The sequence below is a fragment of the Microtus pennsylvanicus genome, chromosome 4 (assembly GCF_037038515.1).
Source record: "Microtus pennsylvanicus isolate mMicPen1 chromosome 4, mMicPen1.hap1, whole genome shotgun sequence".
NCBI classification, from domain to species: Eukaryota; Metazoa; Chordata; class Mammalia; order Rodentia; family Cricetidae; genus Microtus; species Microtus pennsylvanicus.
The window spans coordinates 46,330,114-46,354,871 of NC_134582.1; the positions used below are offsets into that span (position 1 = coordinate 46,330,114).

At 49.2% G+C, this 24,758-nt stretch overlaps 1 protein-coding gene across 2 annotated transcripts in view; it reads left to right on the plus strand.

Annotated features, from left to right (window-relative positions):
* The first annotated feature begins 3,124 nt into the window (after positions 1 to 3,124).
* The window catches only part of Nrg2 (neuregulin 2), a 188,062-nt gene continuing 166,428 nt past the window's right edge, over positions 3,125 to 24,758 (plus strand). For both annotated transcript variants that reach the window (XM_075968928.1, XM_075968927.1), the window contains exon 1: positions 3,125 to 4,041. In XM_075968928.1, coding sequence (XP_075825043.1) covers positions 3,324 to 4,041 — 718 coding nt within the window. In that variant the 5' untranslated portion in view covers positions 3,125 to 3,323. The remainder of the gene's footprint in view (positions 4,042 to 24,758) is intronic.

Consider the following 24,758-nt stretch of genomic DNA (forward strand, 5'->3'; position numbering starts at 1 on the left):
GAAAGTCCTAGTGCGCACTAATTCCTTACCATGCAGAGATTCTGCTCTCTTTCCCTGGGAATCACTAATATAAGTCACCAATTATCAATCCCATTCCACATAGGTTTTGCCCCCTTTGTGCTACGCATTGTTCTCAGTACCTTAGGCACACCATCTCGTATCAGCCACATCCTCCCACTCTCATTTTAAACGTTATCTCCTCAAAGAAGCCTTCCTTGCTCCAAGCTGACCTGGTCTCCACCTTTCCATTATTCCCTATCATTTCATCCTGTTTATTTCCTTCGGAATACCGATCACTACCCGCAGTTAGTTACTGATTTCACTACTCGCTTACCACTGTCCCTCCAGCCAGACTAAGGGCTTTGAGAGCAGGGTCCTTGTTGAGTTGGCTTTCCTCAGAAATATCTCAGAATATCCAGAAGCAGGGACAGTGGCTTGATTTGGCATGGAGGCAAGGTGAATTGATTATTTATTGAATAAGTGCATTAAAATAGCAGTATGAAGTATATTCTATTATTTTCTCCAGTCCTCTAATGAGGAAACTGAGAACTAGCAAGTCAAATGAACTCATGCCGAAGCTAGTAAGGTACAGAACTGGTTGAAAAATCCGGTTCTCCTTGACCTCAGGGTCCAAGTTATTTACTTCTCGGGCCCCAGAAACAAAAGACTGAACCGCCCCTGCTGTGTGTGCTCTTAGGTCTCTTTGTCTCTCTGGAACTCTCTTTTTCATCGGAAAATGAGAGGTGGAGTTAGACATCCTCTTTATAGCAATATTTTGTCATTTATGGTATCTATGACTGAAGGAAGTCAACGAAGGAACTGGGAAAACTGGCTTGAGGCCTTTAAGAGTGCTGATCTTGGGGCTGGGGAGATGGCTCAGCCGTTAAGAGTGTGAACTGCTCTTGCAGAGACTCCAGGTTAAAAAGTCAGTGTCGTATCACAGGCATGCTTCTTCAGGCACCTGTGCTCATGAGCATGCACACACACGCACGTAACTATAAAATAAAATTTAAAAGACTACTGAGCCCAGAGGGGGTGATGCCTTTAGTCACATCTCTTAGGAGGCAGAGACAAGTGGATCTCTGAGTTCAAGGCCAGCCTGGTCTACAGAGCGAGTTCCAGGACAACCAGGGCTGCACAGGGAACCCAGTCTTGAGAAACCAAAACGAAAAAGAATACTGATCTTCAGTACTCCCTGCCCCCTTTTCCCTTTCCTTCACTGAAGATTTGCTGATTGTGTGGGTTTTTTGTTTTCTTCCTAGACAAGGTTTCACAGTAGCTTTGAAGCCTGTCCTGGAACTAGCTCTTGTAGACCAGGCTGACCTCGAATTCACAGAGATCCACCTGACTCTGCCTCTGGAGTGCTGGGAGTAAAGGTGAGCGCCACCACCGCCCGGCTGATGATTGTGTTTTATGTGTTGGTTGTCACAGGGATCCAAAGACTCGGAGAACGTAGACCTTGGCATTACAGCTGCTGGAAGTCCTGTGGGGCCAATCTTGTGACAGTGCGGTATGTGAGGATCAGGGTGACATGGGGAGGGTGGGGTTAATTCCATCAGGTGTGTACATGTTGATTGTTGTGGCGATGAATATGGACTTGTGTGGGGGGGACGGGTGTAATGCCGACCTGGGCCTTAAGGAAAGAATAGTTCCCCAGACGGACAAGCCAAAGGTGAGGCTTCCTGGATGTGCAGAAAGAGCAAGAACAGCCCCGACTGTTAAGGCAAGGAGTTAGCTACCAGGCTAGCAGAGCAGAAGGAGCTCCCTTTTGCCTTCTACTCTTTCACTTAGAAAGCTCCCTGGCTGAGGTCTCAACAAGTGTGGTGAGGTAAAAGGTGTGAATGCCATTAGGAAGGTTGACAGTGCTCAGACAATTCACAATGAAGACTTGGCCTTAAGGTGTTTGTGACATTTGGAGAGGAAGGAGATGGATTAGAGGCTTTTGAGGGAGGAACTACAGGACTTGGTGACTGAATAGCCGACAGAGACTAGGGATTTAGAATGGACCGGTGCCCAAGTATAAAGTGTTACCATTTAGAAATAGAGGGACTTTGGAGTCAGGTGGCAGAGGTACCACTGTTCTGTTTGGATAATCAGTTTGAAGTGTCACTTAAGAGAGCCAAGAGTCCAGCACCCACCTTCTCTTCCCCCTGCAAGAGCTGTCCTAGCCCGAGTCAGTCATTCTTGGGCTAATTTCCCTGTCCCCCCCCCCCCCCCCCCCGGGAATCAAATTCTCAGAGTTAAACTCGCTTTTCTGAGCCTGACATCCATCCAGGATAACAGCAGCATATGGAAAACTTCCTGGGCCCCCACCAACGAACGGGTGGATTGTGGAAGACATGTTTGTTTCAGACAGTGGCTTTTGCAAACACCAGATTACAGAGAAACCATTTCCATGGAGCCTTCTCTGGCCCTGACAGGCTCTGACTCTAAACTGGCTCCTAAGAGCTATCCCCCACCCCCTCCACACACACATTTAAGGAGCGGATTTTTAAAAAGGAAATGGGGTTGTATAACGTGCAGCCTGGTTCCCCTTGACAACTGGAGAAAACCCTGAGTTTGAGTGGCCGGACCCACTTCCACTCATTACCTCTGGAGACAAGACTTCTTGTGGCCCTAATCCTTGTAAAATGATAGGACTGGAATCATCTGTCTCAGCTCAGATATCCCGCGGCCACCAGGCGGTGGCAGGGTCGAGCAGGTGGACTCTTAGGGGGGCTGTTTCCAGGGTCCTCTTTAGGGAAGAAGACAGCCCTGGAGGCAAGCACTCCATCCCGGCCCTGGCTACTTCCCTCATAATTACAGCCTAGGGCTGAAGACAGGGGCACGCCCTGTGTCCTACACCCCTATTCCTGGGATGCTATCAGAAGCCTCTACGTTTCTCCACCCTCTCCTCGCGGCACTAAACCCCACTGTCATGCTTATAAATCCCAAGAGCAAAGGGTGGCACGATTCCTCCCGCGCCCCTGCGGGCTGAAGGCGGGCACTAAAGCAGTGCAGTTCCAAGCTTCCCCTGCAGAAGCCACGCTCCTGACTTGGTCCGGGGATAGAGGGGGCGCGAGAGAGCAAGTGGGCGGGCGTCCCATCCTCCGCATCCTCCTCCAAGTCCTGGCGCGCAGGGAGGGAGCGCTGCGCTGCGCCGGGCTGCGCATCGCGGCCCACTTGCCGCCTGTCCCCTGCCCTGGCTGGGCCACCTCCCCGGGCTGCCGGTGGAGGGCTTCGAGGCGCTAACGTTACGCTGTTTCCGGTTTTCCAGAGGGCTCTGTTTCCCCTCCCAAGGCGGCGGCGGCTGAGCGGCGGAGCCCCCCAAATGGCCTGGCCAGATGCGGCAGGTTTGCTGCTCAGCGCTGCCGCCGCCACTGGAGAAGGCTCGGTGCAGCATCTACAGCTACAGCTACAGCTACAGCAGCAGCAGCAGAAGCAGCAGCAGCAACAGCAGAAGCAGCAACAGCAGAAGCAGCAGCAGCAGCGAGAGCGGCGGCAGCAACAGCAACAGCGGCAGCAGCATCTCCCGTCCCGCTGCGCCCCCAGAGCCGCGGCCGCAGCCGCAGCCGCAGCTCCGCAGCCCCGCAGCCCCGAGAGCCGCCGCCCGCTCGCGAGCCGCAGCCGCCGGCGGCATGAGGCGCGACCCGGCCCCCGGCTTCTCGATGCTGCTCTTCGGTGTGTCGCTCGCCTGCTACTCGCCCAGCCTCAAGTCGGTGCAGGACCAGGCGTACAAGGCACCCGTGGTGGTGGAGGGCAAGGTACAGGGACTGGCCCCGGCAGGCGGCTCCAGCTCTAACAGCACCCGCGAGCCGCCCGCCTCGGGTCGGGTGGCGCTGGTGAAGGTGCTGGACAAGTGGCCGCTCCGGAGCGGGGGGCTGCAGCGCGAGCAGGTGATCAGCGTGGGCTCCTGTGTGCCGCTCGAAAGGAACCAGCGCTACATCTTTTTCTTGGAGCCCACTGAGCAGCCCTTAGTTTTTAAGACGGCCTTTGCCCCGGTCGACCCTAACGGCAAAAACATCAAGAAAGAGGTGGGCAAGATCCTGTGCACTGACTGCGGTGAGTCGCCCCCTCCTTCTGCTGGAGAAAGGGGGGGAGGAGGGAGGTGGTGGAGGATGGGGGTGGGGCGGAGAGGTGCCGCAGGTGCCCAGGCCTGGCAGCGCTCGGCCGCCGGGGGGTGGGGCCGCCCCTGGACAGGGCGCCGGTCGCGGGTGGGTGAGGGTGTGTGCTTGGGGAGAAGGAGAATAAGGCTCAAAGTGTGTGCTAGGGGCGAGAGCTGGTAGGGAGGCGCTGGCCTGTGCCAACAGGGATCTGCGGCTGATGTATGGCATGTGGGGCTGGAAAGCTGCCATCATAGCCCAGTAGCGGAAGGGAAAACGGTGAGGTCCGGGCGGCGCTGGCCTGAGGCTCAGTGAGTCAGGAGTGACCCTCGGAAGCCTCGCCCGCTCTGCTCCCGGGGGCTTGCCTTGGCCAGGCTGGCAGGGTCTACAGGAGCAGCTGGGCAGACTCCCAGGCTGTGAAGGCCTCCGCTTACAAGTTCTCCTAGGGAATGATCGCCCCCGCCCCCTCCTTCCTCTCCCGGCTCGTTGCTCTGCTCATCCACACCGCTGGCGCAGGGAGAGTTGGACTTTTTCTGCTACTGTTTTCCGTTCTCCGTGTGTCTCTGGGCTTTTTTTTTTTTTTGTCTTCGTCGTGCTTCGCCTGTTTTGCTAAGCGAGTAGTTTATCTGTCCCTTCTTAGCCCCCAGCACCAGCCAGCAGACACTCTTTTTTAGCAGTTTGTGAAGTGTCTTACCTGGTCCTGGTGGTGGTGAGGAGAGAGTAACTTGCTTTGGCTGAATGTTTGAAGTTCAGCTTGACACCTTCCTGGCGGTGTGTATTGACCGCGTTTATCGTCCCAATGTTGGGTGCTGTACAGGAATGCTGGTGATTATAAAAGAAACACCAGCCTGCACATCTGTGCAGCCCCAGGGTGAAGGGCTCCCATTCGGAAGTCAAGAAATGACACTTTAACAGCTTTGTCTTGTTGTCCCCAAGTCCCACTGATTTCTCAGTAAGACATTTCTTTCAAGGCTGACTCTGCAGTGTTTAGTGTAACCCAGGACTCTTGGATCCCTGAATTGTGATAGAGCTCCTGAACTCGCATAGAAGTGGGTGTATTTACCAGTTTATTGACTGAACCTGGGTAGCGTAGACAGGCTTGACTAGCAAAAAATAAAATAAAATTAAAAAATATGTGTAACAGCTAGATGGAAAATCTGCTTTCATCTTTCTAGAGCAATCAATGCCTTTGGCTTTTGGAAGCTTCCCTCCCCCTACTCCTCTAAGAGGCAAATTTTAGACAGTTAGTTGTGGGAGTGTATCTAAGCACTGTGCTAAACCCTGATCACTTTAATGAGAAGAATCTTGCAAGTGTCTTAGCATGGAGAGAGAAGCTTGAGGAAGGACAGCAGTTTATGGTTTGGTTTTTGGTTATTATTCTAAGCAATATTATTGCCTGCTTTTTTTTTAAATTTGGGTTTATGCTCTGAAAAGTTTTATGATGACGACTTGAGACCAGCTAAAAATTTCTCTCTCTTCTCATTTTTAATTCTATTAAGTACTTTATCTGAGGTCTCTTGGGGAATTGTGGAACTAACTGTATCTTGCAGTGAGAAGTAGATAGTAAAAACAGGTATTGAACCTTGTCCAAGGACAGCTTTTGTTGGTTGTTGATGAATTGCTCCTGAATTCGTGCAGTGTGCGCCTCCTCTTGATCCTTGCTTAGGGTCTGATAGCTATTGTCAATTACTATCACACAGACTTCCCTGCCCTTTGTCTCCTTCCTTGCACCTTGGTTGTTTGAGTGAGCATTTAATAGTTTCAACAGTTGATTAGCAAAGATCATGAAAGATTTGAAGTCATAAATATACTCTGCTTTAGACTAAGGGCATCTCGTATTATTTATGTGTAGTATAGTTCTTGCAGAGATAAATTTAGGACTGCAATCGCTTGTAAAGGGAAGGCCCTCACACATCATAAATTATCGAGGAGCAGGAATGAGTATGGCAGTAAATATTTTAGAATACAAAAAATTATGCCTTGGATGATAGTGTACAGATAGGCATCAGAGGAGTTTTACATAAGAGGATGAGAAACTAAAGGGCGTTTTTGTGAGAGGAGGAGACTTTAGGAACTGGAGATAGTGTGGCAGAAGAATATAAGCTCTATTATCTTATTTTCTATTATGAGATTAAAGAAAACATGTGCTGTAATGGCATATTAAATGAGGAAACAGAATGAGCCTAACTAACCACAACACCTTCCTTGTGCTCAGCAGGAAATAGCTAACACATTCATTTTCTGTTTTCTATTCTAAAGAAAGCCCTGTGGGCCACAGGGTCATTGGGAACATTCTCTCCTTGGAGCAGATTTGCCCATTGCAAAATAGGGAAGCTGGCACTTGGAAGCTGTCATTGTGGCGGTTACATTGAGCAACTGGGGTTGAATTGTTACTTTGTTCAGTCACTTTCAGCTCTGAGCTGTCTGGGCTCCAGAGGTGTGGTTCCTGGGGAGGTCTTTGAAACTGTGTTTGGGGAGGGGACGTGGGGATGATGTGCTACCGTATGGAAGAATACTGTACTTAAAAGCACACTTCTCAGTCACAGTCACATCGACCCGAGGATCATCCTGGATCCTTCCCAAAAGGTCCTCATCATGGTTGGGTGCAACTGTGGAGAGAGGCCTGAGAGTCTGTGATCTAAGGTAGAGGGTAACTAGGGGTCTGCCCGGAAAAGCAATGCCTAACCAAAGGGGCATCTTTTATAGATTCAATGTATAGCATTTAATCAAAACGACTACCTCTAGTGGTAAAGAGTAAAATCTTTGCATTTCTAAGAAATTTGCATATATGGGTATGTTTCTGAGCCTTCTGTGGAAAGGGGAGGTAGAACTACAAAGGCCTTATAGGGACGGTGTGACGCTGTGCCACGCCACAAGTGTGTCCTGTTCTTTACACAGTTCTCTGCTGGAAGAGGGGCTCACACATTATTTGGTGTAGTTACACCCCGTCTTGTTACGTTCTCGGATATATGTTTTAAAGCCATTTCCTAATTGAATATGTTCAAGAGGCAGCAGAAAAGAAGACAGCGGCCTCTTTTGGGACTTACTGACTTGTGGTCCTCCAGTGTGAGGTGTGCTTCTGGGGACTTGGAAACCAATCTGGCAACCAGATTCACGTATTAGAGGAAGGTGGCTCACAGAACTCAGTATAGCAAAAGTGGTCGCATATTTTTAAAGTGATGTTTATTTGTAGAATCTTTTCTTTCCCAGCCAGCTGGGGAGCCAGCTGTGCTACAGCTTGAAGATGGGAAAGTGAAACCAGATTAGACACTGACCAGTGCCAGGGGCTTGGTTATAGGTTCAGGGACCGAATTGCCACCCTAATGCCATTATTTCTTGGGTGGTTGCTTTCCTCTGCAGAGAGCAATTTGTGGAACAGAAATAGCATCTTATCTTTGAGATCTTCTTTGTCCTCCTCACTGCCCCCGGCAGTGTTTGGTACTATGTCTAGTTTAGATACTCTTTTATGTGGATGAAACTCATAAAAGGAGCTTCCAGATTCATGTTGAAACAATCTCAACTTTCTGATCTGTGGCACCAAGTTCTGTGCGGAGGGGGGCAACCGAGTCTGTCGTTAGTCTCTACGCGTCACCATGGAACCCCATTTTCTTTCCTTCCCCCCCCCCCAAAGGAGGCCTTATCAATTAGAGAACTTGGTGACCCTAGGCTTAATCACTGTGCTGCTGAGTGCTAAGGTGACCTAAGAGGCGGGGAAGAAAGGTCCTGCAGGAGAAGAAGCTTCCTGGGGATAGGAGGAGGTAGGCTGCCACACCCCCTCCCAAATTTAAATGCAAATGAAAGAGCTACTTGATTAGCAAATGTTTTGGGATCTTTCCAGTTTACGGTCTAAATGACTAACTTCCTTGTAGCTCCCAGTCAAGGCGTTTGCAGCCGTCTTGCCAGCCTTCATTAACCAGGGCTTTGTAACTGTATTCTCTAGTAACAGCTTGTTGTTAAAATGAAGCTACACTTACGCTTTTTGTATAAGAAACATATTTTTATGGCTCAAAATTCAGCAAGTACATCAGACTACAGAGTGTAAGTTTTCCCTTGTCATGCCCTCAGCTACCCTGCCCTAAACAATTGTAAACATTGCTTAGTTTTGAAATGTGTCTTTCTCTAAAAAGCATTTTTTGTAGTGTTTGTTTTTTTTAAAAAGTAGAGACTGTTAACTTTGCCATTAAGATAATTTTTAAAAATTTTTATGATTTATTTATCTTAATTTATGTGCGTTGGTGTGAAGGTGTCAGATCCCTTGGAACTGGATTTTCAGACAGTTGTGAGCTGCCATGTGGGTGCTGGGAATTGAACCCGGGTCCTCTGGAAGAACAGTCAGTGCTCTTAACTGCTGAGCTATTTCTGCAGCCCACATTAAGACAATTTTATGGTAAATTCTTCCCAGGTTACAACCCAAGATCTTAACTACCCGGGTCCTGCTATTTTCTGAGTCTCTTCTATGTCAAGTCATCTAGTCAAAGATCTTTCTTTTCCAGTTTACCCACATCTTACCTAACAAATACAATCCTAGGATAAGACACTAAAATCCCAACTCAGTTTTCAGATACTTTGCTGTTAAAACATTCCATGGCCAGGCGTGGTGATACCGGCTTTCAGTCTTAGCATGGTGCCTTCCAGCCAAGGATACATAGTATGCTGTTTAAGAAACAATATATATGTGTGTGTGTATAGTTATAAATGTATCTATAGATGTATCCATATATACAGATTCTCCATGACAGTGGATTTTGTGGGTCTTCACTGGGATACTGAAGAGAGCCACCAAAAGGCTTATCTGTGGAAGTGAGGGCTGAGTCTTTTTGTCCATACCTCAGGAGAGTCCCTATGTGAGGAATCTCAAGATTTCATGTCTGTGCAGAATTTGACCATGCTTGTATGTTGATGATTCTAGAGGGACTTGGTTACCTGAGAACTGTTAGAATGTCCACCCAGGTAAATGATTGGAATGTTTGAGCAGGTCAGGGAAATGCCTTTTGGGTAAGTAGAGGAGAAAGTAAATATGCAAATATCTAAACAGTGGGACTCCACCCCCTGAGTTGGCTTACTGGCCTTTGGTGTTTTAAATATTGACTTGGGAAAGAAATGGTGATATCAATATCAGTCTCGGAAATATTTTTAGATTTTTCTTCCTTTTTTTGAGACATGGTCTCACTATGTAGCCCTGGCTATGTGCCCAGCACCCTGTGCAGTTTTTAACAACATATTCTTGAGTTTTCCTTTTTCAAAGGTTAAAATGGTGTCAGTATAAATTTCACTAAAGCTATGCTCCCATCCGGTCTTGAGTTTGGTGGGATAGATGGATGTGGAATGAGAATTATTGTCTTCCCCATTTCTGTGAATTAAGCCTTTCATTCCAGTTACTTTTTGAAATCTTTTCACAGAAAAAAAAATCTAGTTTAAGAATTTCCAGGGGTGATGTAGGCAACTCTAAAAAATGGAGTTGACTGTGAAAGTATGCTGTCATGACAAAGTTGAAGATGGTCTCTTTTTCGTGTTTATAATTAGTTTTGATAATAAAGCAACCTGTTCCTTAAAATTTAAAACGAAGCATCATCTTTTTCCTTTCCAGTGTGTGCATGTGGTGGGGAGAGGGATAAAATCATAAGATTACAAAAGAAGATGTCAGTTCCAAATAAAATCCTTGCATGATCTGTCGATTTTCTCTTGAGTGGCAGGGCTCAAGTCGTCGTTAGGAGAGAATTTTGTTTTGAAAACTTCCTCGTAAACTGCAAAAACGTCTGTTAAGCATCATAATCAAGCATGCTAAAGGAGAAGCCATGCATACCTTCAGAATGCTCAGCCAATCTACCCAAACATCTCAGACCCACTCTCTGCTGAAATGTCTAGTCTTTATGAAATTAGACTCTGTCAATAATAACAGTGCACAGGCTCCACTAGCAAGATGGCTCAGTGAGTGGAGGTGCTGCTGTCAAGGCTGACAACCTGAGTTTGACCTCTGCTGGGTGGTGGTGGCACACACCTGTAGTCCCGGCACTTGGGAGGCAGTGGCAGGCAGATCTCTGTGAGTTCAAGGCTAGTCTGGTCTACAAAGCGAGTTCCAGGTCAGCCAGATTTCAACAGTGAAAAACTAAGAGAGAGAGGGAGAGAGAGAATTGTCTTCTGCAAGTTGTCCTGAGACTTCCATGCACACACCACACACAGTAGCAGACACACAATACACCAAATAAATAAATTAACTAATTAATAAGTAAGAAAATAACAATGTGCACAGATTAATCTTGCTGAGCTAAAGCGCCATGCAAGTCTATAAGAAGTTGGGCAGACATGGAGGACAATCTGAGGGCATTAGAATGACATAAAGAAACCAGACATGCTAGAAGCCAGGCAAAGATTTGGCCAGGGAAGCTTTGGCCAATCTGGGGTGAAAAGACAGATTGCGCTGATTGAAATCAGTTGCTGCCAATCAGCTGTGATGCTTTTGAGAATTATGAAGTGAAGTTGAATCCGGGACTCCCCCCCCCCCCCCCCCCCCCCCGGCTAGTTGCTTCAAGGAGAATGTGGCATATGAGCTCAATCTACAGTCACATTCCCCTCCCACTCTGTATATGCAGCGAGAGCCAAATTCCTCTCCGGGGACCGTTTCTGGGACAGAGGTACAGCTTCTCCAAAGCTGGTGCTTCTTCTGTGAGCCTCTGCTCAGGACACGGCTGTGCTGCTGGCCTCCTGAGGTGGGTGAGAAGTGGCTGACATTTCACTTCCCTTGCAGATGTTTCCAGAAGGGCAGAGGTACAGGGCTTCTCTGTCCACTCGCAATACAGACCCGTGCCAGGATAATGACATCAGGTTACCCTCTGTGATCTTGCTGGATGCAAAGAAGTCCTTTATGGTTTCTTTCCCTTAAATTTAAGTCATTCATGGATTCTCTACCCTGTTTAAGGACACTGCCGCCCCCCCCCCCCCCCGCTTTCCTCTTTGTCTGGTTTATGAAGACTGAGAATGGACTGTCCTTGTCCATTAGTCTGGGATGTTTTACTTGGCCTTGATCTTGGTACTGGCCCATCTAACAAAAACCAAAATGAACTAACTCAGAATTGAATGAAAGGAAGGTCACCACGTGGCTACGTACCCAGTCTGTGCAACAGTCAGGGCAGCATCAGTTCTGTTGTGACAGCAATGTGATTCGTGTCCCAAAGGTTTTGTTATTTAAAAGGAATTAAATTTTTTTTATCCTTTAGATGTTTATTTCAACAAATTGGCTATAGATCCTGTCATTGGTGAATTTTCAGTTCTGAAGTACGCATGTGTAGCTTAGATGGTCTGAAATGTCAGTCACTGTAGATTGTGTGAAATGTCGTTTACGGCAGCACAGTGCTGGGGATGGGTGGGAGGGCATCATAAAGAGACGGAGGGCTGTATCGTTTAGAGAACTGACGAAATTTCCTGGAGCAGTTTGGGATGTGATTCCAAAAATGAGAGACGGATGAGGTAGGAATGGTTGGAAGATAAAGAGATGAATTGGTTAATTAAAGTCAATTCCACACAGAGAGCAGCATTCTCGGTAGTAGAAGGCCATGACTGTGGTTGGCAGAAAGACATGAAAGAAAGGGAGAAATACTTAAGGAGCTTAGAAAGGTGGCGTGCGGTGATAGTGCCCTGTGCTTGTAAGCAGCATTTGAAGTCTTAGTTTAGAAACAATTTGGGGGGTTGGAGAGATAGCTCAGCTGTTAGGAGGACTGGCAGATTTTCCAAAGGACACAGGTTTGATTCCCAGAGCGCGCGCGCACACACACACACACACACACACACAGTAGCTCCCAACTGGCTATAACTCCAGTTGCAGGGGATCCGACTCCTTCTTTTGGCTTCCATGGGCACCAGGCACACACAGTGGTACATAAGCAAACATACAGGCAAACACCCATATACAGAAAATAAAAAGACAAAACCAAAAACAGTGTATGACAGTCATAGCAGCACACGACTTTAATCCCAGCATTCTGAAGGCAAAGGCTGGCAGATCTCTCTGAGTTCAAGGTTAGCCTGGTCTACAGTGTGAGTTCCCTGATATACAGGGTTATGCAGAGAGACTTTGCCTAAAACAAATAAAAACTGTCCATGAATGTGGCAATGTGGCTTGTGTATACTTTGTCAAATTTAATAGTTTCATGTTTGGAGATGGTATTATAACTGGTATTATTAACTTGATTTCATTTTCCAGTTACTCATTGTTAGCACATTTGCATCTTAATATATAAGGAACACCAGCTTCATGACCCTTCATTAATACCCAAATCTGTAGGTGCTTAAATCCCTTATGGATGCTATGGCATTTGATATAACCTACTATATTCTCCTAGTCATCAATAGGTTGCTTATAATACCTAATATGATGTAAAAGCTGTGTAAATAGTTGTTGATCTGCATTGCTTAGGAAGTAAGGACAAGATGAAAGCTTGCATGTGTTCTACACAGAGGTAGCGATCATAGGCATAGCTACACCGGACACATAGTCTGTTGATGCGGAAACCACGATACAGAGAGCTGACACACTATAGAAAAGCAGTTCTTGAGTGTGATGATGGAGATTAAAAGTCAGGTCTTCATGAATGCTAGACAACCACGCTACCTACCAGTGAGCTGTAACCCCCACCCTTCCATTTTTGATGCTGATTTTATATCCTGTGACCCTAATAAATGCATTTATTTTTAATGCCAGTAACATTTTTCTTTTTGGATTTGTTGAGACTTTCTATGCACATGATTATGTTGTCAGCAAAAAAGTTCAATTTTTCCTTTCTGTTTGCCGTTTCTTTCTTTTTCTTTCCTTATTGCACCAGCTAGGGCTGCCAAGTACAATGTTGAATAGGAGTGCTGAGAGCAGCCAGCCTTTTCTGTTTGTGGGGGAAAAATCCAGACTTTCACTATTAATTAGATGTCAGATGAGGTTTCTGAAAATATGCCCTTCCTGTAAAACCAGAGAATCCTACTAAATGCAGTGTAATGGCCCAGGGCTTCAGTCTCCCGGTCAGGTGGACCTGGACTTGGAAACCACCTTTTGAGTTTTCCAAATTGGAGGTTCTGGGCAAGTTACTTTCTGTGTCTCAGTTTCCCATAAGATGGGAGTGGTGGTCATTTAATACAATTGCTATGGCTATTAAAAGAGATAGTGCACATAAATATAGCATACCCCTTTCCTCCTCCTCTCCCTCTTCTTCATTGGGTCTCACTATGTGGCTCTGACTAGCCAAGACCTCCCTATGTAGACCACATTGACTTTGAACTCACAGAAATCAGTCTGCCTCTGCCTTCAAAATGCCCTTCAAAATGCTGGGGCTAAAGATGTGTGCTACCAAGTCTGACCAAATATTTCTTCTTACTAACCTGGAATAACATAAACAGGAAGAGTGGATAAATAGAAATTTCAAGTTCTAGAAGTATACTGAGCACACACCCAGATGTTTCTATTAATCTGAGCTTGAGAATTACAGGGCTGGATTTGTGGTGGGAAAGAGAGAGGAAAATGGGTTGCGTGAGAGAGGTCTTGTTTTAGGATAGCCCGTAGGAGTCCTGGGTGTGGGTGCTAATCTCGTGGAGGGCCCAAATATGCAATCTTGACGGGCTTGTGAGTATGTTGTGGTCACTTTGGGGGGACGTCTGTAGTAAATACTGCTTTTCCTCTGTTTCACAAACAAGAAGTCTAAGACCCAGGCTTGTCAGTGTCTCTCCAAACATCTCCTCATGCTTCCGGGGTGAATGAACTGTTGTAGCCCTGCCAGGTCTGCTTTGACTTCAGCACATTGTAGCTTACATTTTACAGCTGTCAGGAGGAGTTGCTGAAAGACCCTGCTGGGCATGGCCAAAAGTTTCCGTAGTTTCAAAGCAGGGTCTCCTACTGACCCTGATTTGATTTGGGGTTTCAAGATGTAGGGACGGGCCCTTCATGCCTAAGTTGGGGCAGCTCTGATAGCTGCCCATAGTCAGAGAGGAAATGAGGTCATGTGGCAGGTGACAGTTTTAGAGTCCGTGCATTTGATTTTATTCTAAGTAATTTGTTAATTGATATGTAAACTCTGGAATTATAAAATTTTGTTTCTTAGATATTTGCAGGACAAGACTTTTTGCTTTGGGTTCTTTCTCTCTGTTGGGTACTATTAACCTGGGGGTCCTTGGCTGACCACAAATCCTGAAGAATTGTTCAGGTCTTAGTCTTGCAGTCTTAGAATCCGTCACCAGCATCACTAACTGACACACATCTGCCTGTTTGCTCTTTGGCCTAAACACATTTTGAAACTTCTCAAGTGACAGTTCAGGCCAAGAGACGAGAACCCTCTGGAAAGAGTCTGCAACTGTCTCCATAAGGGCAGCACTTCGGCTCTGAGGCGTCCTTCAGCCCAGTGTTTGTCTGGAAAGCCCATGGTCTCCGCATGGTGTCATCATTGTTTGTTAGATACAGGTCTTCACTGTGCAGCTCTGTCTAGCTGAGAACTCACTATGTGTGCCAGGGGCCCCCATACTTGCATCCATCCTCCCAGTTCTGTCTTCTGCGTGCTGGGATTACAGGTGTGCACCACCAAGCCTGGCTAATTTATTCATACTCTTGCAAGCAGTTCCCCATCCCCCACCTTTTCTTCCTGAATTTTAGAATTCCTATTGACAGTTTTCTTCACATATGGCAATACTTTGGCTTGAGTTTCCTTTCTGTCTTGGTTAGTTGTCGTTTTGAGAGAGCTACCACTTTCTCCTGCCACACGAGCTTTCCAAATAATCTCCACTCTGGTCTCCACAGGAGTGTCTACACTCTGGTCTCCACAGGAGTGTCCACACTCTGGCCTCCCTCAGGAGTGTCCACACTCTGGTCTCCTCAGGAGTGTCCACACTCAGGCCTCCCTCAGGAGTGTCCACACTCTGGCCTCCCTCAGGAGTGTCCACACTCTGGCCTCCCTCAGGAGTGTCCACACTCTGGTCTCCTCAGGAGTGTCCACACTCTGGTCTCCTCAGGAGTGTCCACACTCAGGTCTCCTCAGGAGTGTTCACACTCTGGTCTCCTCAGGAGTGTCCACACTCTGGCCTCCCTCAGGAGTGTCCACACTCTGGTCTCCTCAGGAGTGTCCACATTCTGGTCTGTCCACACTCTGGCCTCCCTCAGGAGTGTCCACACTCTGGTCTCCTCAGGAGTGTCCACACTCTGGTCTGTCCACACTCTGGCCTCCCTCAGGAGTGTTCACGCTCTGGCCTCCCTCAGGAGTGTTCACACTCTGGTCTCCTCAGGAGTGTCCACACTCTGGTCTCCTCAGGAGTGTCCACACTCTGGCCTCCCTCAGGAGTGTCCACACTCTGGCCTCCCTCAGGAGTGTCCACACTCTGGTCTCCTCAGGAGTGTCCACACTCTGGCCTCCCTCAGGAGTGTCCACACTCTGGTCTCCTCAGGAGTGTCCACACTCTGGTCTCCTCAGGAGTGTCCACACTCTGGTTTCCTCAGGAGTGTCCACACTCTGGTCTCCTCAGGAGTGTCCACACTCTGGTCTCCTCAGGAGTGTCCACACTCTGGTCTGTCCACACTCTGGTCTGTCCACACTCTGGTCTCCTCAGGAGTGTCCACACTCTGGTCTCCTCAGGAGTGTCCACACTCTGGTCTCCTCAGGAGTGTCCACACTCTGGCCTCCCTCAGGAGTGTCCACACTCTGGCCTCCCTCAGGAGTGTCCACACTCTGGTCTCCTCAGGAGTGTCCACACTCTGGCCTCCCTCAGGAGTGTCCACACTCTGGTCTCCTCAGGAGTGTCCACACTCTGGTCTCCTCAGGAGTGTCCACACTATGGCCTCCCTCAGGAGTGTCCACACTCTGGCCTCCCTCAGGAGTGTCCACACTCTGGCCTCCCTCAGGAGTGTTCACACTCTGGCCTCCCTCAGGAGTGTCCACACTCTGGTATCCTCAGGAGTGTCCACACTCTGGTCTCCTCAGGAGTGTCCACACTATGGCCTCCCTCAGGAGTGTCCACACTCTGGCCTCCCTCAGGAGTGTCCACACTCTGGCCTCCCTCAGGAGTGTCCACACTCTGGCCTCCCTCAGGAGTGTCCACACTCTGGTCTCCTCAGGAGTGTCCACACTCTGGCCTCCCTCAGGAGTGTTCACACTCTGGCCTCCCTCAGGAGTGTCCACACTCTGGCCTCCCTCAGGAGTGTCCACACTCTGGCCTCCCTCAGGAGTGTCCACACTCTGGCCTCCCTCAGGAGTGTCCACACTCTGGTCTCCTCAGGAGTGTCCACACTCTGGTCTCCTCAGGAGTGTCCACACTCTGGCCTCCCTCAGGAGTGTCCACACTCTGGCCTCCCTCAGGAGTGTCCACACTCTGGCCTCCCTCAGGAGTGTCCACACTCTGGTCTCCTCAGGAGTGTCCACACTCTGGTCTCCTCAGGAGTGTTCACACTCTGGCCTCCCTCAGGAGTGTTCACACTCTGGTCTCCTCAGGAGTGTCCACACTCTGGCCTCCCTCAGGAGTGTTCACACTCTGGCCTCCCTCAGGAGTGTCCACACTCTGGCCTCCCTCAGGAGTGTCCACACTCTGGCCTCCCTCAGGAGTGTCCACACTCTGGTCTCCTCAGGAGTGTCCACACTCTGGTCTCCTCAGGAGTGTCCACACTCTGGCCTCCCTCAGGAGTGTCCACACTCTGGCCTCCCTCAGGAGTGTCCACACTCTGGTCTGTCCACACTCTGGTCTCCTCAGGAGTGTCCACACTCTGGCCTCCCTCAGGAGTGTCCACACTCTGGTCTCCTCAGGAGTGTCCACACTCTGGTCTCCCTCAGGAGTGTCCACACTCTGGTCTCCTCAGGAGTGTCCACACTCTGGCCTCCCTCAGGAGTGTCCACACTCTGGCCTCCCTCAGGAGTGTCCACACTCTGGCCTCCCTCAGGAGTGTCCACACTCTGGCCTCCCTCAGGAGTGTCCACACTCTGGTCTCTTCAGGAGTGTCCACACTCTGGCCTCCCTCAGGAGTGTCCACACTCTGGTCTCCTCAGGAGTGTCCACACTCTGGCCTCCCTCAGGAGTGTCCACACTCTGGCCTCCCTCAGGAGTGTCCACACTCTGGCCTCCCTCAGGAGTGTCCACACTCTGGTCTCCTCAGGAGTGTCCACACTCTGGCCTCCCTCAGGAGTGTCCACACTCTGGCCTCCCTCAGGAGTGTTCACACTCTGGCCTCCCTCAGGAGTGTCCACACTCTGGCCTCCTCAGGAGTGTCCACACTCTGGTCTCCTCAGGAGTGTCCACACTCTGGTCTCCTCAGGAGTGTCCACACTCTGGTCTCCTCAGGAGTGTCCACACTCTGGTCTCCTCAGGAGTGTCCACACTCTGGCCTCCCTCAGGAGTGTTCACACTCTGGCCTCCCTCAGGAGTGTCCACACTCTGGCCTCCCTCAGGAGTGTCCACACTCTGGTCTCCTCAGGAGTGTCCACACTCTGGTCTCCTCAGGAGTGTCCACACTCTGGTCTCCTCAGGAGTGTCCACACTCTGGTCTCCTCAGGAGTGTCCACACTCTGGTCTCCTCAGGAGTGTCCACACTCTGGCCTCCCTCAGGAGTGTCCACACTCTGGCCTCCCTCAGGAGTGTCCACACTCTGGCCTCCCTCAGGAGTGTCCACACTCTGGCCTCCCTCAGGAGTGTCCACACTCTGGTCTGTCCACACTCTGGTCTCCTCAGGAGTGTCCACACTCTGGTCTCCTCAGGAGTGTCCACACTCTGGCCTCCCTCAGGAGTGTTCACACTCTGGCCTCCCTCAGGAGTGTCCACACTCTGGTCTCCTCAGGAGTGTCCACACTCTGGCCTCCCTCACGAGTGTCCACACTCTGGCCTCCCTCAGGAGTGTCCACACTCTGGTCTCCTCAGGAGTGTCCACACTCTGGCCTCCCTCAGGAGTGTTCACACTCTGGTCTCCTCAGGAGTGTTCACACTCTGGTCTCCTCAGGAGTGTTCACACTCTGGTCTCCTCAGGAGTGTTCACACTCTGGCCTCCCTCAGGAGTGTTCACACTCTGGTCTCCTCAGGAGTGTTCACACTCTGGTCTGTCCACACTCTGGTCTCCTCAGGAGTGTCCACACTCTGGTCTCCTCAGGAGTGTCCACACTCTGGTCTCCTCAGGAGTGTCCACACTCTGGCCTCCCTCAGGAGTGTCCACACTCTGGCCTCTTTCAGGAGTGTCCACACTCTGGCCTCCCTCAGGAGTGTCCACACTCTGGTCTCCTCAGGAGTGTCCACACTCTGGCCTCTTTCAGGAGTGTCCACACTCTGGCCTCCCTCAGGAGTGTCCACACTCTGGCCTCCCTCAGGAGTGTCCACACTCTGGTCTCCTCAGGAGTGTCCACACTCTGGTCTCCTCAGGAGTGTCCACACTCTGGTCTCCTCAGGAGTGTCCACACTCTGGCCTCCCTCAGGAGTGTCCACACTTGGCCTCCCTCAGGAGTGTCCACACTCTGGTCTCCTCAGGAGTGTCCACACTCAGGTCTCCTCAGGAGTGTCCACACTCTGGCCTCCCTCAGGAGTGTCCACACTCTGGCCTCCCTCAGGAGTGTCCACACTCTGGCCTCCCTCAGGAGTGTCCACACTCTGGTCTGTCCACACTCTGGTCTCCTCAGGAGTGTCCACACTCTGGTCTCCCTCAGGAATGTCCACACTCTGGTCTCCTCAGGAATGTCCACATTCTGGTCTCCACAGGAGTGTCCATTATCTCACTTGCTCATGCTTCAAGATGAATGGCTCAAGAGGCATGGCCAGGCACCATTTCTGTGGTAAGCTAAGAGGCTAAGAGCTTACATTCAGAGATTACTGTTTTTTTTTTTCCTAGTAGGCAACCTGGGGACTTCTGGAAATCATAGTTTCTCAGATCCATCCTTTAATTTTTAAAGAGCACATTAACTATGTTTCTTGTTAATATTTCTCCATGGGATCCCTTCTCCACTTCCTGGGTGAGGCATTCTCTATGTCTGCTTGGTTGAAACATTGGATGGGAAATCAGGGTAGCTGGTGTAGTTTCTCCAAGGGGAACTCTCTTCCAGCACAGCACCAAGTTCTGCAGACCCCTGGCCTTGAGCTCACAGGAGGCTCTGGAATTCAGCCTTCTTTCAGTCTCTTTCACTGGTGCCTGGGGCAGTAGGCATAGACTCTCAATGTGTCACCTTCTAGCTCGCTGAGACCAGCAATAAGCTTCATAAGCACCGATTGACAACTCTCTTCCGGTAGACTCCGTGTGGATTTAGAGAGGCCAGGAGGGTTTATTTTCTGCCGCGATGGAACCAGCAGATTAAGTAGGTGATCGTCCTGTCTGAATCCATCCCTGGGAGAGAGAAAAGAGCAAGACTGGGCCTGGAGCAGCTCTCCTGACTTTGTCATAAGTTGATGCAATTGCAGGAAAAAGATAATGCAAACAAGTTGTTTTTTGTTTTGTTTTTAAGACAGAGTTTCTCTGTAGCTTTGGAGCCTGTCCTGGAACTAGCTTTGTAGACCAGGGTGGCCTCGAGCTCAGAGATCCACCTGCCTCTGCCTCCCAAGTGCTGGGATTAAAGGCTTGTGCCACCACTGTCCGGCAAGAAGAATTTTCTTAAAGAGGGAGGGTAGAAATCTCAAACCACGACACAATCCATTTGTCAGAGTGAACCCAAAGCCCACAAATGAAGAGTTTCTTTGGAAGGGTACAGGGGATTCCAAAGGCAGCCTGTGTAACTGTTACACAGTTACTTTTTCTGTCTGTCTCGCTCTCATTTAATTAATTAATTAGCTAAGTTTTAGTCTTGGCGCTCTCTCTCTCCTCTCTCTCTCTCTCTCCCTCTCTCTCCCTCCCTCCCTCCCTCCCTCCCTCTCTCTCTCTCTCTCTCTCTCTCTCTCTCTCTCTCTCTCTCTCTCTCTCTCTCTGCTGCAGCCCATCTGCCGACTTACAGGTGTGTGCTGGCCTGCCGATTTCCTATACACGGCCTCTTCTCATGGATTTCACTTCCCCCCTTACCTGATGCTCAGGGCTCCTCCACCACCCACCTTCCTGCTCAGCCCTTCTGATTTTCTCACTCTGAACCTAAATGCAACAACCATTCCTCAGCCACATAACCAAACAGCAGAAAAAAAAATTCCAGAAATTTCTTCTGTGAAGTCCCCAACCCTTCCTTAGATTTTAGATCTCATAGTCTCTGTTGGAAGGTGGGATGCAGACCTGGGATGGGAGGCAGGTGGAACTGCCTGTAACAGACCTACCTGCATCGCTAGTGATGCTCACTGGCCTCTTAGTAGCATGTATGTTAATTTGTCTTTGCCAGATACTGACACTGATCCCTTCCAGATGGCTCCTCCAGGACTCAGCCTAGGTGGTTCAGGCCAACACCGAGAAGACCCAGTGCTGTGGATCTTTGGTCACTAAAGCTTTAAGTGACCCCTTCACTGAGATACTCTAAAGCCAATGAATGTCTTTTTGATCTTTTACTTCTCTTCAACAAGCTCAGGGCTTAAGAAAGACTCTTTGCCAGGGACCCTGCCTCCATCACGTGCCCTTCTGGAGAAGCTGGTTCCTCTCAAGTGGGACCTAGACATATGGGAGAGGCATTCTTGGAGAAGCCTGTCACATCATCCATGAGAACGCATCCTGACCTAGGCTGTGCTTCTGCCTCCTGGGCTCAGCAAGACACCACCTCATCTGATGCAATCCTTTGTTGCTAGGAATGCAGGCTGGAGAGGGCCCACGAGGGGATGGTAGTCTCCATCCTCCCGTGGAAAATTTCTGAGTAGTTCCTGCCATGCATGCTGTGTACTCAGCAGATATCAGGGCAGACAAGTATGGAAGGGAAAGGAAACAGTCTCCACCTTGGCCAACACCACCCCTGCTTCTACCTTTGTTCCATCTCTGTTTCTTCTGGGTGGTGCCAAGGGCCTGGGGTCTTTGGCGAATGATCTTCCTTAGGCCCAGAGCCTGTTAGACAGAAGTGAAAATTGAAAGCGTTGGTCTTAGAAGCACTCTGTGGAGGAGTCCTTAAAACATTAGTGCACGCTGAGGAGTTTTTTGTATAGGAAAACATCTGGTTTTGCGAGCTCCAGTGAGTTCAGTGCTCCTCACTGGGCCAAGCAAGGATGTGGCTCATTGCTAGGGTGCTTGCCTAGCCTCCCTGAGGCTGTGGGTTCAATCCCTGGTGCCCTATGCCTTATAACAGGCACAGTGATACATTTCTTTAATCCCAGTGCTCGAGAGACAGAGGTAGGTGAATCTCTGGGAATCTGAGGCCAGCCTGGTCTACAGAGTGAGTTCCAGGCCGGCCAGACTCACATAATGAAATTCTGTCTGGAAACAAACAGAACCCAAAAAGAGAGAACTTACTTTTTTCATCTCTGAAGTTAAACAGTAGCCTGATCATTCCAGAGAAGAGGTGAGTGTGATGATTGCAAGAGAAAGACAGAGAAGGGATAGTGTTGCCCTGGTAACAGAGGGTAGCCCAATGGACCCTTCTCTGATTTTATGCTCCAGAGATAACTATGTTGTGAAGGGTTTGTTACTCACAATTATGAATTTGGGGGAAAGGGTTCCATGCGGGCTTACAGTTGTCTGGTTGCCCTTAAGAGCTGAGCTGGTTTGTGGATCCTGCCACAAGCATCCCAAGTGGTAACATAGGTAGGGAGATCTTTTGGCTTTTCTGATGTCCTTACGTGTTTTCTCTCCCTCTCCTGCCGTCTACATCATCCCAGCCGTGGATGTCCACCTTGTAAAGGGTCGGATTCCTGAGGGGCTGTCCTTATGCCTCTTCTCCACTGTGTCACTTGTTTTGAAGGTTTCTCCTGTCCCTGGTAGTGGATGAACTGTGTGCTCTACAGCTGACTTCTCAGTCAACCGAGTGCATGCTGCTCCATCACTCCACAGTTACATCATCTGGGGCAAATTAACCTCGGGTCCCTTCACTGTAAAATAGAACCAATAATTGCAGCTACCTCAAGTATTTGTGAGAGGCCCTACTCCATGGGAAGTGCTTGCTTAAAGGAAATGTTCAATGTGGGAAAGTCTCTTCGTATTGTTTGGTTCCAGTTTCTAACCATTCCTGGCAAACTGTTTCGGTTATCCATTGCTGCAGTGATTAGGCCAGCACCAATTATTAGTTATACACCATCTCTTAGCTCTGGGTTAGCTAAGTTAGCTCGGTTAGGGGGGACCTTCCCTCAGTTTCCTAACTACATGAGGAGCAGAGCTGTGTGGCCACGTATCACACCCACAAGATTCAGCTTGTTAGAAAAGGGTTTCTAACGTCTTCTGGATTCAAGTGTAGGAGACATCCCCTCTGTCTGCAGGTGGAAGGGGTGTCAAAGGATGTGTGGGCATTATTGCCTGCCAGCTGGCACGGATAACATACTCCCATGCACGCAAAACGGTCCCCCCACCCAAGACCTTCCCCACCACAATCCTATTTATTCTCAGGGTCCAGGTTTCATTATGCAAATAAGGTCCAGAGGTAGATGGGATTCCTATAATGTGGCCCCTCAGCTTTGGCAGCTAAATCTAGTGCTGTCCTTCTTGATCCAAAGGCTGGGAACTAAAAAGACAAATATCACTTCTGTACCATACACAGGCAGGACAGGAAGGGATAACTGCTGTGTGCCACTCTTGAAAAACAGCAAGGCTTGCCTTTTAAAATCACTTTTTTTTCTTTGTTTTGTTTTTGGTTTTTCAAGATAGGGTTTTTCTGTGTAGTCCTGGCTGTCCTGGAATTAGCTCTGTAGACCAGGCTGGCCTCGAACCCACAGAGATCCACCTGCCTCTGCCTTTCGAGTGCTGAGACTAAAGGTGTGTGTCACCACCACCTGGAAAAATCACTCTTTTTTTTTTTTGAGACGGGGTTTCTCTGTAGCTTTGGAGCCTGGAACCTGTCCTGAAACTAGCTCTTGTAGACCAGGCTGGCCTTGAATTTACAGAGATCCGCCTGCCTCTGCCTCCCGAGTGCTGGGATTAAAGGTATGCGCCACCACTGCCCGGCCCAATCACTCTTCTTTTTGAGGCAGGCTCTCACTGTCCTTCTGTCTCAGTTTTCTGAGTGCAGGGATTGCAGGTGGACACTACCATTCCCAACTCTAAAATGACTTCATTTGCCATTCCAAGTTTTAAAATAATTCCAGACTTATAAGAAAGCCGCAAGCACAGTGGAGTATCCACAAATATCCTTCATCCAGCTTCCCCAAATTGTGCAGCGGTTAAGTGATGCAAACGGTCAAACCCAGAAGTCGACAGCACTGCTGCGATGCTGCTAGCCAACCTGTGGGCTTCTTTCTGATTTTCCTAGTCTAGGTTCCAACTTAGTCTCCACATCGCCTGCAGTGGTCATGTCTTTGCCGTCTCCCTAGGGTACGTGTTTCCATTTAGGAAAGAGAGCATCTGTCTTTAGCTCAAGAGCAGCTCTGATGTGCAGCTGGCATTGGAGTGCATCAGTGCCGCCTGGAGTGCCTCCCGCTGTCTTATCCAGGGGGCTCCTGGTCCTGCCCTTGCCTTCCTTCTCCACAAATGTAACTTGTGTTTGCAGCTAAGGCGTTTCTGCAGCCTGTCCCTTTTCCCTCAAGGTTGATGGCAGTTCTGCTGACACAGTTCTTCCCTAATGTGTGTGACTTTCCAGATAAATGGCTGTGGACCACAGCCACAAGCTTTACCAAGAGAAACTGTTTCCTACACTGAGCACCTGGTGAGGCTGTTTGGTGGGCAGGGTGGGGTGGGGTGCCCAACGCTTTTCGGGTTAATGGGATTCCTATTCCAGGGAGAAGTGAGACACATCCTAAAAGTCTAAGTGGGTCTTTCTGTCTGTCTCAAGGTTCTTAGAGACATTACCTCTTATCTTTGGAGTGGGGGGGTCTACAGTTGAGTCCAGCAGCTTCTTATCATAGCCTATTGTGTTTAGGATACCCTCTCTTTCCATAACAATTTCTATCAAGTTCCCCAAACAAATATCAGAACCATCTGTGGCATCTTTTTCACACCCATCCCCTGAATACAGCCCATTGACAAAACACGGCAGTTTTTAGTTCTGTGGCGTCCCCTCGGTAGCGTTGTTACTTATGATGCTCTCTCTAGCTGGGTATCGTATGTCATCCAGATTGCCACTAGAGCTGCGGGCCTCTCCCCTCTCCTATCTACTCCCTATTGTTAGAATTGGCTTTCTAAAATGAGATCTCTCTTTCCAACCTGGAAATCTTCAATAACCTCTTCACACTGCCCATGGAACAAAGGAAACCTCTACAGGGCATGCAGGGCTCCACAGTTCAACTCTCACCTCCTAAGCGTTTAGCTCACGCTTTCGCCCTCACGCTGTTACAGTCAAAATGCACTGCTTGAGAATTCCAATTTGTCCACTGTTTCTTCTTTCTTTTATTTTGGATTTGGCCCTCTGCTCTTTCTCTGTGACTTGGGGCACTCTCCCTATCTGGTCAGTTCCTAGCTTCTACATCCATGCGCAGCTGAGACCCTAAAGCACCTCACAGCATTTTCAAGTCTCTATAGCAGTCCTTGGCTTCCCCATACCACGAGGGAAGGAAGGCGGAGTGTGTTCTCTGAACTGTGGGCTTCTTACGTGCAGGATGGAGCTGCTGCTAAGGGTGTGTTGGATTTTTGCTTTCTTGAGCCTTAAGATATCTTAACAACTGCTTGGGGACTTGAAGAGCTACCTTAGAACTTTACCTTGGGCTCAGAACTGGCCATCAGGT